The following is a 15,664-nucleotide window of genomic DNA, read 5'->3' as shown; positions in this document are numbered from 1 at the left end:
TTTTACTTTAATACTTCAAGGGTTAAACAAACCTAGGTGATTAGCTAGTATTATTGATCTTAGTTATTTTTAAGTTTTATTGAGCTATAATTCACATACTGCACAACTCCCCGATTTAGAGTGCACAGTTCTGTGGTTTTTAGTATGATCACAGATATGTGCAAGCATCGCCACAGTCAATTTTAGAGCATTTTCATCACCTCAAAAGAAACCTTTAGCTGTCACCCTTCCACTCGCACCAGCCTGATGCAGCCACTCATTTACCTTCTGTTTCTGCCGAGATCCCTGTTCGGGACATTTCATATGAATGGAGCCCTTAAGATGTGGTCTTTGGGAACTGGCGTCTTTCACTTAATGTTGTCAAGGTTCATCTGTGTTGTAGCATGTATCAGTACTTCATTCCCGTTATGGCTAAATATCATTCCGTTGTGTGGCTGCACCACATTGTTTGTCCCTTCATCAGTTGGTGGGCAGTTAGATTGTTTCCACTCTAGGCTGTTATGATCTAAGTCTTGACCACTATGTTAAGGAAAGTGACAATCTTTGTATTTAAGCATGTGCTTCTTTCTTTGCTATTTCTACATTTGGATGAACTTTTAATTTTTTTTTTAAAGTGCTGAACATTTGAGATTTTTAAGTTTTAAATATATAAAAAGGTAGGATTCTGCCAAGACATTCCTTCTCTCTGCGGCTTAAATTTGCTTTGGTAGCGTCTTCCCCTCCCAGTTGGAGTTTAAACTTACATAAGCATAGAGAAATGTTTTCTTGTGGGCTTGAGTAAAATAAGTTCATTTAGGAATGAGGGTTTTGGTTTGTTAAGAGATTGTGGAAATGTTGGAAATGTGCAGTGGAAGTATTTTGGGTTTTGTTTGTTTTTACCATTAAAACAAGGCTGTTTAAAAGAAACATTTGTGGTTGGGATAGATGGGAGAAGAGACAAGACATTCTAGGAACTGAGAGAAGGCAAGAATCTAGGGATGGTGGTGGGCGGTTTATGCGGCAGATACAGGAACATGTGTCTTTTCTTCCTGTAACGCAGGCTGAGTCAACAGGGCAGACTTGTGAGGAGTGAGCTGTATTTACGTGGGGAGCTCAGTGAGTCCTGCACACAGCACACTCAGATAAATGCCTTCCCAACCAGTTAAGGAAAACGGGCTACTTAGCATTGCTCAAGCACTTGGGGGTTGGAAACCCTTCTGGGATTTGTGATTCTGCTTGGGTTATTGATAATCTTTCTCTCAGCTGTGATGACCCCCAAAATTTATGCAAAAATGACGAGTGAAGACCTCAAAGACCCATTGAAATCCATCTCAGGTGTCTAGGTAAACCCCCCTGGGTTGTCTGGTTAACTTGTCCTCAACCTAGGTACCAAGATTGATGATGGACCTATTTTTCCTCTAAGAATTATAGTGTGTGTTTTTGTTTTGTGTTTTTTTTAGAGCAAGGTTTATTGAAGTATAATTTACATACAATAAAATTCACCATTTTTAGAAGATAGAATTGTAGTTTCTAATTTTCCCCTCAGAGATTTTACACACAGGATAGTTCTGATAATCAGTAGCATTTATTATTATCTAGGAATAGAATGTTTAACTCTACAAGCAATTTTGTTTTGGACATATTAAACTTTGTACAGTGAATGCAGTGAAAAATTTATGTATATTTCCTCGATTTTTTAAGTTAGAAGTTTTCTTGTATCATTTATTTATCTGCCTGTATGTATGTATATACTTACATACAAATATATGTGCATATTTGTGTGTCCATATATAAAAAGAAATATATCTATAATTTATGTCACTTTGCCAGTGGGCCATTTGCAAAATATTAGTTTCTTTTGCATTATTTTTGTAGGTTTAGTCAATATTGTTTATAAACACGGGTATTTAGCTTTTGTAGTTTTTTTTTTTTTTTTTTTCTTCTATAATAGTAACAAGGAGATTGCCCTAGCTGGTTTGGCTCAGTGGATGGAGCGTCAGCCTGCGGACTGAAGGGTCCCGGGTTCCATTCCAGTCAAGGGCACGTCCCCTGGTTGCAGGCTCAATCCCAGGTAGGGGGCGTGCAGGAGGCAGCCAATCAATGATTCTCCCTCACCATTGATGATTCTATCTCTCCCTTCCTCTCTGAAATAAAAAAAAAATATTAAAAAAAGTTGAGATAGAAGCTAAACAATATGGAGAGTAATGTACTTATTTAAAAAACTGCTTTTAAGAAGAATTAAGAATGATGCTTATTTAAATGAACATATTAAATTGGCACCTACTCCCATACCCCTCCTCCATCACCACCATCTCCAGGCCCCTCCACACCCCTGCCCCTCAAGATACCCAAGTTGCTATCAAGCCCTGCTGTTAGAGGGCTTTCATTTAAATGGTAGCTGGACTGTCCTGCTGCTTTAATTACTTAAGACGGAATGAATTTAAATACCTCTTTAGAATTCTATTAATATACATATAAAACATCTTTGGCATTGAAACATTTTTGTCTTAAAAATAAAAGTAGGTTGCTTTTTATAGATTTTAAGGTGTTACATGTTTCATATTATGCCTCCTTGGGTGGCATTGTAAGAAGTTTTTTATTTTTATTTTTTGCCTTTATAAAAGATGTCTGTGATCAACGTGACATGCATGTCAATTCACCCCTGAAACAGGTGAACACTACTGGAGAGTGCCGTTCCTAGTCAGCTATACTAGAATTTCCTCCCGAGAAGCACTTACTTCACTTACGGGCTATGGGAATGTCTTTTCGTGCCTGTACATTCCAGGTGCCAGGGACAGTACAGTGAACAGAAATTCCTGTTCATGTGATCGTTCATCCTGGTGGCTGAGACAGACACATGAAATGACATGTGGTCAGCTGAGTGCTCTGAATTATAGATTAAGCTTTTTGATTTAACAGCAGCTGTAATTAGAGACAAAGATTAGTGCGCTTCTATTAATAGGCCCCACTCAAAGGAAATTCACATCAAAACGTCACTATGAAAAAATGTAACGATTCCCCATTCACAAATAGGTATTAACCTTATTTAAAATGGGGAACTTTTAATTCAGTATATCAGTAAAATAAAAAAACTCATCCCCAGACATACCTGCCTATAGTTTTCAAATCGGAATCAGTAGACAAAAGCCTGAAAGATACCACATAAGATAAATGTTCCTTTAACAGCGGTTCTCAACCTGTGGGTCGCAACCCCTTTGGGGGTTGACCGACCCTTTCACAGGGGTCGCCTAAGACCATCGGAAAACACGTATATAATTACATATTGTTTTTGTGATTAATCACTATGCCTTAATTATGTTCAATTTGTAGCAATGAAAAGACATCCTGCATATCAGATATTTACATTACAATTCATAACAGTAGCAAAATTACAGTTATGAAGTAGCAACGAAAATAATTTTATGATTGGGGGTCACCACAACATGAGGAACTGTATTAAAGGGTCGCGGCATTAGGAAGGTTGAGAACCACTGCTTTAGAAGAAGTTGCTTAAAGTTTATAGGAAATTACCCTGACTATTTAGTGCATTTCTGATGTTTTACTGTGTTCTGGGGGCCAGAACCCGTTCTCAAGGGCCCGTCCTTCAAAGTTTGCAATTAAATTAATGAATAATTGGTTCCCTGTAAATTAATAGAAACTCATCTTGGTTTACCTTTCAAAAAAAATCTTTTTATAGTTCTTGGAAGTGAAAGACAGTGGGATTTGGTTTGTACTGATGAGATGTACACCCACAGTTCATGGTCTGATAACATGTAGGTGCTGCTTTCACGGCCTCTCATGAGACTAACATGCACAGTGGAGTAATGCAGCCACAGGAAAGATGCTAAAACAGTTTCAAGTTGTGCGTTTCCAGTCTACTATAGATTTAGAAATGCTCACTTCTTTTTTTTTTTTTTTTTAATACTTTTTACCAAGTATTGATATACCACTCAGCTTAGTCTGTAGCTCCAGGTAGAGGATCAGCTATGCTCTTTCTTCATTTTGCTGGCCTGCCTTGAGAGTCGTCGGTTCCGATGCGTCCATTTTAGCTATAAAAGGAAGTTCTTTGAGAAGGAACATCTTAAAGATGAAACTTGACGTGGGCCCTTGTCTCGTGACTCTGTATAAAGGAGGAAGTGTGATGATGCGTTGCTGTCTGCATGGGAAATAGATGCTTCCTCCTGCTCCAGCCTTGGACCCGGCGGCTGTGGCTGTGAGCAGTGCTGCGCTGCCTCACTGCTTCATTATCGCCAGGAAATGAGCCTACAGTCAGGGAGATGCAGGAGAGGGGACCCCACAATGGTGCCCGTCCCTCACTATGATAGTCCAGAACCCAGTTGATTTTGGGGGCTCTTTTTCATCACAGTTCTTTGTGATTTTCAAACATTCCTGCCCTCGTAATACCTTGGGAAACTGAAAATCTGTAATTTTCTCCCCCTCCGATAGGTGCTGGATAGTTTACTAGGCCAGTATGGAGTGGTGGAAAGCTGTGAGCAAGGTACACGTCTTCTCAATTGCTTTCAAATTTGTAAAAGGGGGGAAGTGAAAAGAAGACTAACTTTTTTCTTTCTCTTCCTTTTTTTCTCCCTCCAGTGAACACTGACTCGGAAACTGCAGTCGTAAACGTAACCTATTCCAGTAAGGACCAAGCCAGACAGTAAGCGGACTGACACTTTTTATCTATGTGGGTAGTAAGCAGGTTAAGTATAGTACTTATATTTTGGCCCAGTGGACAGCAGAAATAAACTTTATTTTGCCAAGTTTGACCTTGCAAATCTTTTAATGTTTAACGGTATGATAAGAATTTGCATTGGTTAAAGTTTTATTACCTTTTCAGTATATCAGTGGTAGATGGATATGGGATGAAGCTGAACTGCACCCTATTTGCAAAAAGCTGTGGACCTGGGTACCATCAAATTACATTAAGATTTTCCCCTTATTGATAATGATACATGCATTATTGCTGTATTATTCAAAGCTGGTAAGTAGGTCATGTGTTAAACAACAGTGTTAAATGTTGTTTTCTTGCTCCCTGATTTACCTAATGGTTACTGTTGCCATTTAGGGGTGTGCAGACATTGAACCAGTGTAATTTGATTTTAGATTGGTGGGGAAAAAATGTATTCCAATGCAATGGGGAGGCTAAACTTTACAGATAAAACAATCTTCCTTAGGAAAAATAGTTCTGTAGGCTTGGGAATGATCTAATGAACTGACTGAACACTAGAGAGAGAAAATGAGGATCCCACAAATACTGCTTTTGACCTGTCTGCTCATATTGCAAACAGGAATGGCATGCAGGGTGCCCAGCAGCAGAGAGCTGAGTGTCAGGGACCATGGCAGTCTTCACCGCTCCAGACACGGTGCAGGCAGGGACAGCTGTCTGCCCTCTGCATGGGAAAGGGGAAAGGAGAGACCACACTGGCCGACCTGAGCCCTGAAGGGGAAAGGTGATCGAGCTAGCTGACCACAGGCAGTGCCCACCCCTGGAGGAGCCAGGAGAGGAAAGATAGGGCTGGCGAGGAGATGGAAATTTGCATCACACAGTGGGACTTCAGTTTTTATATGTGAGTAATACTCACATGGTTCAAAAATGTAAAGGTCCAAAGATGTATATGGTGCAGCTCTCCCCCCTAGTTTTGTTCCCCAACTTTCTTGAAGATAACCATATGGAAGACAAACATGTGTCTCTATTTTTTCTCCTTTTTACACAAATGATACCATAGCACTTGAGTGTTTTGTACATAGAAACCTATTTTTTTAAAGTTGCACAGAATTTCATTGTATGAATATAGAATTACTTAGTCCCAAATTGAATGTTTAGCTTATTTCGAGTCTCTTGCAGTTATGAGAAAGGCTGGAGTGTAGCGATTTTCAACCTTTTTCTGCTCATGGCACACAAAGTAATTGCTAAATTTCTGCTGCACACCAAAAAATAGATCATATTTGTTGCTGATCTGACAAAAGAATAGGTGAAGTTTTGACTCACCACATGGCTATCGTCTTGGCAGTTGTCATTTTTTTATTTGACAATCTAAGGGAAAAGAGGGCAGTGCCGCCGACTAAATAGTCAGGCACTGCATGTTTTAATAGTTCTTGCTGCACACCGGTTTGAAAATTGCTGTGGTAGGGAATCTCTTTTTTGCACGTCATTTTGCATGTGTGTGAATATGGGTGTGGGTTAATTCCTAGAAGTAGATCAAGATACTTATTAAAATTTTTTTAAATATTGGCAAGTTCTCTTTCATAGAATCTGAACTAGTTTAAATCCCCATTGGTCCATGTGAGTGTGCCTTCTGACTCCCTAACACAGGGCTGTCCCAGGCTTAGCTGATCCTGTGTGTGAAAAGCAGTATCTACTTATGTTCATTTCACTTTTTTCCCTAAAAAATGAGACTTCTGAGATTCATTTTTAATGAGACTTTTAAGAGATTTAAAAATACTCTGCTTTTTCTTCTGTTTGTATCTTTCACTCATTTTTTTAAAAAAGTTAACAGTTAACATGATGTTTTTGGACATCTTAGAAATTGTGGTGTGAGCTGTAAAACTGATGTTTACCAACCTTATTCTTCAACAAAATTGTGTACAAGGGAAGAACAGAAAATGTTCACGTTTTATACCCAAGTAGACGGGGGCAGAGGTCAGAGTGAGGACAGTGAGAACGCAGACTCCGTTTTCTTTACGGAGATCTCCAATAAGTGCTTGCTACAGCCAACTCTGTTAGATGGAAACTGTGGGGTGACATGCTAAACCCAAGGGTATTTGGAGATTGTCAGAGGCCTGTCCTAGTTGTCCTGTTTGAAAACTTAGGTGAGGATAGCCAGCTAACTGGACGATACTAACAGCCGCATGGGAGAACGTTTGTTAGTTTTGAACTTGAGTCGGAACTGGCTGACATTTAGCAGCCCCTGCATTCCAAGCACTGAGACAAGCACAGGAGGGGCCGACTGTGGCTGGGAACCACGGCAGAATCGCTGCTGCACGTAATCCCACCCTGATGGCAAACTGCGCGTGGAGACGTTTTTTACAAGTGTTGTTAGAGGTTGCCCTGCCCTCTTGGTCCCAAGGGGAAAGAAAAAGGCTGTTAGGGATCTGTCATTTCAGTAATTAAATACCCCAAACAAATAAATGGGCATTTCAGTGAGGGAAATGCTCTTTGCATCTCTTTTTCTAATAGTGATTCAATGAATAGCATCTACGTATTGACCAAATGTTGCCGGTGACTAAAGGCAGAACCCTGTCCTCAGGGATGGGCCTCCCACTGGTGAAAGTGTGTTTGGAGAGGGATCACCTGATTTTAATTCTTGCCCACGTTGAGTTTCCTTATAAGAATATTGGGTTTTCTCTCCCTCAAAAATTCCAAAGAGCAAAGAGTATTAGAAAATAATTCAGAGGAAGTTAATAGATTTAAAGAATGGAAAAGTCAGTCTTGTGATACAGTGTTGTGAACATTTTCTAGTAAGTTCTTTTTTAAAGAGATGGGGAGTACCTTCTCATTCTGTGAGGAGAATTGATTTTATTTTATTTTTTTTAATATATTTTATTGATTTTTTACAGAGAGGAAGGGAGAGAGATAGAGAGTTAGAAACATCGATGAGAGAGAAACATCGATCAGCTGCCTCCTGCACATCTCCTACTGGGGATGTGCCCGCAACCCAGGTACATGCCCTTGACCGGAATCGAACCTGGGACCCTTCAGTCCGCAGGCTGACGCTCTATCCACTGAGCCAAACCGGTTTTGGCAGAATTGATTTTATTTGCGAGGCATCGGCTCTTTCCCTCCTTGGATGCCTCTGACTGTAACCCTGACCTCTCTGAGCTTCAGTTTTCTGAGCTACAAAATGAGAGCTGACAAGAAACCAATGTAGTCATTCATTTAGGCACATATTTCTAGAAAAACAGGCTTATCAAATGGCCTAGCACATGGGCACCAAGGAAATAGTAGTAATTCTTGCCCAACCCACTGGTTCTGGGCTGCTTTTAGAGCAGCTGCAGGTGGTTTGAGCGGGGAAGGTGGTCCCTCCAGGACTTGCTCCACTGAGCCCTGCACGCCTGTCCTCTGGGCTGCGCACAGCCACCTGCTGCCTAAACCAGCGTGGTGTGAGATTCCCTTGCCTTTTCCTTGCCCTAACAAAAATAAACATCAGGAATAAGAGCCCGTTCAAAGCTCACCTCTTCAGGTCACGCGGGCGGAGTCGGTATTCTCAGTTGACTTTTCTTTCCTTGAGTCTGATACTTGGGAGTCTGTGTAGCTGGGATGTGCTGGTGTGGGGGTGGGCAGAGCGTGGAGGCTTGGAGTTCACATTCCAGAGTCCATGGGGTGACCTCTGTGCCACCACTCTTGGCTGTCACTCTGGTCAAGTTGATCTGTCTTAGTTCACACCTGCCTGTAAAGTGGAAATAATTACAGTTCTTAGCTCATGAGGCTGTTGAGAGAACCTATGCAGCGCTTCCAAAACACCTATCATAATACCTCACAAGAACTCCAAAGTTAGCAGCTATTAAGTGTTTTCCAACCTTTTTCATTCCTGCTGATGATACTCTGTTCTTGCTCAATATACTTCATTTATACTCCATTCCAGATAATGACTGGCTGCTGATACTCAGAGTTAGGAACCTAGTTTAAAGGCTTTTGTGGCTGCCTCTTTTTGTTACTTAAACCTCTATAAATGCCACTTTTAAGAAGATTGATTCCTCAATAAGGCTGTCTCTAAGACAGAATTTAACATGGAAATTCCTGCCACCTTGTGGTTAGAAAAATCAGATGTTTAGAGTACTGTATTACTAGGAGATACCTATTTGTTTTAACTTGAAGTCTTGGATTATTAAAATAATAAAATGAATAAAAATAATAAAAACAAAAAATAAGTCATTAAAAACAGAGACAGTATTTAGTATCCCTTGTTCCTGGAGGGAGAAAGGCTGGGCCTCGAGACACCCATTTCCTCCCAGAGTTGCTCGGGTAACATCGTCCAAGGTAGCCGTCGCTCCCTGGGAGATCTGTCGTGTGTGACAAGGAAATAACCCTTCAGAATTTGCAGGCATTTAATTTTTATACTTTCTTTTCTTTTGGGCTCTTATTTCTGATGTTTATTTTCGTTAGGGAATCGGAGTATAGTTTGTTTATATTGTGAAGCTATCATCGAAGATCCTTCTGTGTCAGTTTGCAGACCCACATCAGGTGTACACTGTGATGGTTAGAAGTGTTTTCAACATCTTGGCTGATGGCTAAGAGAAGGAAAATCACCCTTAAACTGTAAAAATCATGTAACTAGAAGATTTTATTCTGGAAAAAGAAGTAACAGAGCAGTAAGACAAAGGAGTTTCTTGCCATTTTGCCATTCAGAGATAACCATCAAGTTTTGTAGACTTTGTCTCATGTGTCATAACTTCTAAAATTACCAAGATCCTCTGTAGCGTTTCGTTATTTCCATTGACTGTCTTTATACTGTTGGTAATCGCTACATAGCGTTTCGCCCCTACCACGGTCGATGTGTCAGTCCTCTGTAACACAGGTGGTGTGCAGGGTTTTTGCTGTTTTTGCTTTTTGGGTGTATGCGCGTGTGCTTGTAGAACCAGTGTAATTGTGAAGTCCTTCAGAGGTCAATCTCCGGGCTTTGGCAGTAATTATTTCCTTAAGTTGCATCCCTGCAGTGCTGTTACCAGGCTTCCAGTAATTATTATTCAATTGTATGCCTCGACCTTACATTCTTGGCACAAGCAGAAAACTGAATTGTGTGACTTTTCAGTAACGGTTAAACCTCATTTTGTTAGAATCTGTGCTGTATACAGCAGTAAGGTCTGGGAAGAAGAAAACAGAAATTCTAGACATGGAATTTTTGAGTTGAAAGCGATCATAAATCGAATTGCTGCGTTTTGTAGGTGAGGAACCTAGCGCCGAATAAGAACATGACCTTTCCAAGGTTACATGGCTATTTATTGTTTTAGCTGGACTAGAATTCTGGTCTCTAGTTCAGCCTCTTTTCACTACTAAGGTGTGTGTGTGTGTGCCCTTCAATGAGTTTAAATTCTTCTCTGGTCTCATTTCTTCTCTCTCCTTCCTCCCTCATCCTTAAGTTAAACTACATATCCGCTCTCTCTCAAAGCTCCCTAAACTGTGATCTGCCCTAATAAATTTCTTATCAATAGTTATTGCTACTGACAGCAAAACTACTAGTACTCAGGATCTCCCGAGTGACTCAGGTTAGCGGCAGAGCAGAGCCAGGGGAAGACGGGAAACGGGGTCCTGAGGAGCACGCTTGGAAAAACACCCTTGATTCTGCTGAGCTGAATGCATATGTTTTAATAATTATGACAGTTGTTCATTTAAATTGAGGTGTAATAGATGCATATAACGTTATCTTAGTTTCAGGCGTCCCACATGATTTGATATTTGTATACATTGTGAAATGATCACCCACCACCACAAATCTTGTGAACAGCGTCACCTTCTCACCATACGTGTCGTATGTATGTAAGAAGCATGCCTCTGACTTACCTTCGTAGAAAAGAAACAGCATGTGGCCAGGCGGCTCTTGAATTTCCCCAGAGCAAACAGGATGTGGGGGTGGGGAGACAGGATGAGAGCTGTACCCATGACTGATAGCACATGTCCTAGGAAGATTTCCCTAGACAAGGAGGTGAAGGCGACTAGAAAAGGCCCCACCCCATTTTCTTAAATAATCCAATGGGAGACAGTAAGATGTAGGCGACCTATTAGGAAACAGGTGACCAAAATAGTCCTCAGCCAATGAGGGACCGGAGGTGGGACTAAATATATTGGCTATGCTCCCTGCCCCACGTGTGTTCCTGTACTATGGGCGCCCGCTCTCGAGAGTGTTATTAAAAGTCTCATCTTCGCCATGCTTCTGTTTCCTAGCCCAGCTTTTGAAATTTGGACAGGTGAGCCATTTCTCACATAGGCAGTATGTTTGTGAAAGTTCTGTGATGTTCTACCCATGGGCTCAGCAAGCCACCAAAGGACAGAGCTGAGCAGCAGACTCTGCACAGAAAGGGTTCAGTGTTTTACTTATTGAGAAACGTGGAGTCTTTGTCACGGAACGCCCTTGATTGCGTTAGGTCACTCCTGTACTTCTTCGGCTCTGCCCCTATGAGTGCTGTGGTTTGAGGGGTCGGAAACTGCCAGTGGGCAGGCACACGGGGGACACCCAGTATGTATGCATTGGGGCCTTTGGGGCCCAGACAGTATACTGGGTACCGGAGCACCGTGCCTTCTGACCTCCCCCGTGAGAAAACCTTTCCTCCTCCCCAAAACCCCGCAGGAAAACAAGAAATAAACAACAACAACAACAGTCTTCTAGAAGCAGCACATGAAGTTTGACGTTTCAGTTTTATGCCCAGTCGAGGAGCTGGCACTTAGGAGCACGTGACTGGCTGAGCCCCAGAACACCACAGGCGCTGAGGACCTGAGGGTCACCTCCCTGAGAGTGACGTCAGTGTCCGCCTGTCTCACTCCAGAAAGAAATAGGTACTTTTTGTAACATTACTGACTGAATTCCACGCTCAGAACTTCCTTCTGAAGTCAGCTATACTGTTTGCAGCAGGAAAGGAGTGTGCTGAGCCCGTTGCTGAGTGCCTGTAGGTACAGTTGACTCCCTAGGTGGGCCCATGTTTCTGTGGGTTTCTGAAAGAACCTCAGTGATGAGCTTCTCCTGGCCTTGAAAAAGGTTTAAAGTTGTTTAGAAGGAAAATCTAATTGGTTGAGACTTCTGCAGCTCCAACTTTCTATAAAAGTATACATCATAAATATCAATACAATTTCTTAACGGTTGTCCTCCTTCAGAAATAACCAAACTAGCCCTAGCTGGTTTGGCTCAATGGATAGAGCGTCGGCTTGTGGACTGAAGGGTCCCGGGTTTGATTCCGGTCAAGGACACGTACCTTGGTTGTAGGCTGGATCCCTGGACCTGGTCCGGGTGCGTGCGGGAGGCAACCAGTCGATGTATTTCTCTCACATAGATGTTCCTTTCTCTCTGTCCCTTCCCCTCCCTTCCCACCTCTCTCCAAAAATCAATGGAAAAATATCCTCGAATAAAACAGATGAACAACAAGAAAACGAAATTAATGCCCTTAATTTACATTTCCCTTAAGAAAAAAAGGGGAGAGGGAGAAAGCAAGGATTAATAGGTTAACTTACGGTTCTGTTATCAGGACGTTGGTAAAATAATTTGTGCCACGTGCCTCCTATCACTGTATAAGCCTATGGAAAGAATGCCCTCTGACACAGACATCACATGGAAACATCCCAAGGTATATTTGGGAAAAAAGCAAAACACAAATTACGTACATCATGATCCCAGTTATGTCAGATGCTGAACATACGTTTGATATAAACAGGGAAAGAAGTGGTCTGTTTGCAGAAGTTATGGTGGTCAGCAGTGATTCCGGGAAGGGTCTTGATGGGTTGGTGCTAGTGGCAGAAATATCCTGCTCCTTTCTTTGTGTTTCTGTATTTCTTGGACCTATTGTGACGAATTCGTCCTCGGTTCTGTGGGACGGTGAGGGAAGGGGGTTGACGTGGGAGAAGAGGGCCCGAGGCTGGGTCCCCAGGACACGCGCTCCGTCTGGCTGTCCAGGCCTGAGTTCTGGCTCCGTGCTTTCGGTGCCCTTTCTGGTGGTGGGGCCCTCTCTTTGCCACCCTCCTGTTCCATCTAAGTCAAAATAGAAAGATCTCCACATAAGGAAAGCAATATGGGAACCAGAAATGACCACTGAGCAACTAGGGAGAGACCATTTCGTGCCTGTCTGTCTTTGCCTTCCGGGGCTGACCTCAAAGCCCACTGGGGCAGAATCTGAGTGACCTTAGGGAAGCGTGGGACCTTTGTTTGTTTTTAATTCTGTTGTGTACTTGGGAGTGTGTATTATTAAAAGTGTGTTTGTGTTGCTTTTGGTGTCTTGGTGGTATCGTCTCTGTCCGTTTTTTATTGCGTTCTCCACTTTTAAAATACGTAAGTGAGGTAAAAAACAACTTGAGTAAAGCTTATAAGCCTGGTAAATAAAAGAGGCCAGACATGAGAGCACATAACATGTACTAATATATACTTATTTACCTAGACTTTTAAAACAGAATCAGTCCATGATATTCGAAGTCTAGGGAGGTACTGGTGGGCTTTGGTGCGCTGGTGTGTCCTTGCTCTGGATTTGGGTTGCAGGCTGAACTTCTGAAAACTCATTGAGATGGACTCTTAAGATTTGGTACTTTTCCATAGTAACATTAAAAATGAAAAAACAAAAAACAAAAAAACAGTGCAGTAAGGCTCCTCTCACAGTAGAGAAGTGGACAGATGGGCAGATAGATAAGGTAGAAAATAGCTTCGTTTGGCCCATCATCACCCTGCCTCTCTGCCCCAGGCCAGACCATGAACTCCAGAAGGTCAGGGCTGCTGTTTGCTCAGGGATGGTGCATAGTAGGGGCTGGCACATGGTAGGTGCTGAGAATGTGTTGAGTGATAATCCTGAGTATCAAATCCTATCCATCTCCTGTGAGAGTTTGAGAGAGATCTGTCCTGTGTAGCTTACACTGTCTAATGTTTGTATTTTATAAGAAGGTGAAGCAAGGGAGGTGCATATTTCCAACATCTCCTCCCTTCTGACTTGGAAAGACTAGCCTGGACGAGATCTGCCCACTCCCTTCCCTGGCTCCTCCGCTGTTAGTGACCTCTTGGGTTAATGGCTTAATGAAGAGTTTCAATTGCAGCATTATTTATAGTAGCTGAGATATGGAAACAACTTAGTGTCCATCAATGGATGAGTGATAAAGAAAGCCTGGTGTGTATATATACACAACGGAATAGCATTCAGCCATGAAAAGGAATGAAATGCTGGCAATGCAGTAACGTGGATGGGCCTTGAGGATGTTATGTTAACTGAGATAAGTCAGGAAGAGGTCAGACAGAAAAAGGTAAGCACAATATGGTCTCACATGTAGAGTCTAAAAAAAAGCCAGTCACACACACACCCAAACAAACACAAGTTCATAGATTCGATTGGTGGATATCTGAGATAAGCAGTGGGCAAGTGGGTGAGGGAGCAAAGGTACTCCTTCCAGTTATAAAACAAGTAGATCATGGGGGTGTGATGCACAGCCTGTTAACTGGAGTTAATACAACTGTATTGCATATTTGAAAGTTCCTGAGAGAGATCTTAAAATTCTCATCACAAGAAAAAAACATTCTGTAACTATGTGCGATGACAGATGTTAGCCAGACAGATGTGATCATTTCACATTATAGGCAACTATCGAGTCCTTATGTGTACACCTGACACTGATGTAATGTTTTATGTGAATTTTGACAAATTTTTTCCATTTTTCATTAGATGACAAATATATTCCCTTTGGAAACTTGTCAGGTTTTTTTCCCCGTGTTGTGTGTGTGTGTGTGTGTGGTGGGGTGGGTGTTAGGGTGTTAAGTTGCTCTGGGTTACCTGTTCTGTGGCTTTTTATTCAGAAGATTTTGAGCCAATGATCCTGAGTGGAGGAGATATAGGTATTGCTTTGCTGAAGGGTTTATTATAGAGTTCGATTTCTCTTCCCACCCTTGCTCCTCGTCAACTTTCAGAGCGTTAGACAAACTGAATGGATTCCAGCTGGAGAACTTCACGTTGAAAGTGGCCTACATCCCGGACGAGATGGCCTCCCAGCAGAACGCTTCGCAGCAGCCCCGAGGCCGCCGCGGGTTTGGGCAGAGGGGCTCATCGAGACAGGGCTCTCCAGGATCCGTGTCCAAGCAGAAACCCTGTGACCTGCCTCTACGCCTGCTAGTCCCCACCCAGTTCGTCGGAGCCATTATAGGAAAAGAAGGTGCCACCATTCGGAACATCACCAAACAGACTCAATCTAAGTGAGTATTCCGAGTGTGTGGTGGGCGGTAATGTTTCCCCCGAATCTTAGTAACAGCGTGTTGTATGGTGCTGGGTCTTGTGAACGTGGTCATGATCCCTTCCAGTACTTGGGAATCTGGCAAAACCTTGCGACTTTGATATCTTAGTGTTTATTTTATACAAATACGGGACTAAATATCAGTCTCAAAGGGGAACCTCAAATTTTCACATGTTAATGGAAAGCAAATGATACCTAATCCACTTGCGATGTGAAAGATCCTGGCAAACAGAAGGGCAGCTTCTAGGTTATTCTCTGCTCCCCAACCCCCGGCGATACCTACCTTTTTGTTTTGGGAAGTAATTTTCTGGGTCCAGGATAGAGGTAGTTTTTCAGTCTTGCTTTACTTGAGTAAAGAATCATCCAGCCTATGGTTCAGATTTATCCCATGCGTATGCCCTGTAGCTGGGATGGCTCATTCTTTAGCATCTTGGTTGGGAGTTTGAACTTGCAGATTTGAAGGGACCTGGTGATTTTTGGCCAAACCCTGGAGCTAACTTTTCAGGAGCAGCAAGCAGAGCTGTGTGTGATGATTTCCCACTGTGCTGAGCGGGTTGCCTGATATGTGAAAGGTTCTCGTATTTGGCAGATGAGTGAAATGTGACTCCCCTGCATCGTGTATTAGTTGCTTTGCTTTATTGACCAACCTGTGATACTGTATGTGGCTATTTTGACCCTGAGAAGCTGGGATGGGCCTGTCCCACCCTGGTTCTGGGCAGTGCTTCCGGGCACATCCTGGGGTGCGGCTGCACACAGACCTCGCTGGGGTCAGTCGCTCTTTGCCAA

The 15,664-nt window shown here is 42.4% G+C and overlaps 1 protein-coding gene across 1 annotated transcript in view; it reads left to right on the top strand.

The window, feature by feature from the left end:
* Positions 1-4,258: 4,258 nt before the first annotated feature.
* The window catches only part of IGF2BP3 (insulin like growth factor 2 mRNA binding protein 3), a 40,027-nt gene continuing 28,621 nt past the window's right edge, over positions 4,259-15,664 (top strand). Inside the window, exons 1-3 of the mRNA XM_059712560.1 lie at positions 4,259-4,477; positions 4,573-4,636; positions 14,559-14,840. Coding sequence (XP_059568543.1) covers positions 14,629-14,840 — 212 coding nt within the window. The 5' untranslated portion in view covers positions 4,259-4,477; positions 4,573-4,636; positions 14,559-14,628. The remainder of the gene's footprint in view (positions 4,478-4,572; positions 4,637-14,558; positions 14,841-15,664) is intronic.

Source organism: Myotis daubentonii, chromosome 10, assembly GCF_963259705.1.
Source record: "Myotis daubentonii chromosome 10, mMyoDau2.1, whole genome shotgun sequence".
NCBI lineage: Eukaryota > Metazoa > Chordata > Mammalia > Chiroptera > Vespertilionidae > Myotis > Myotis daubentonii.
This window is presented reverse-complemented; position numbering and strand designations above follow the sequence as displayed.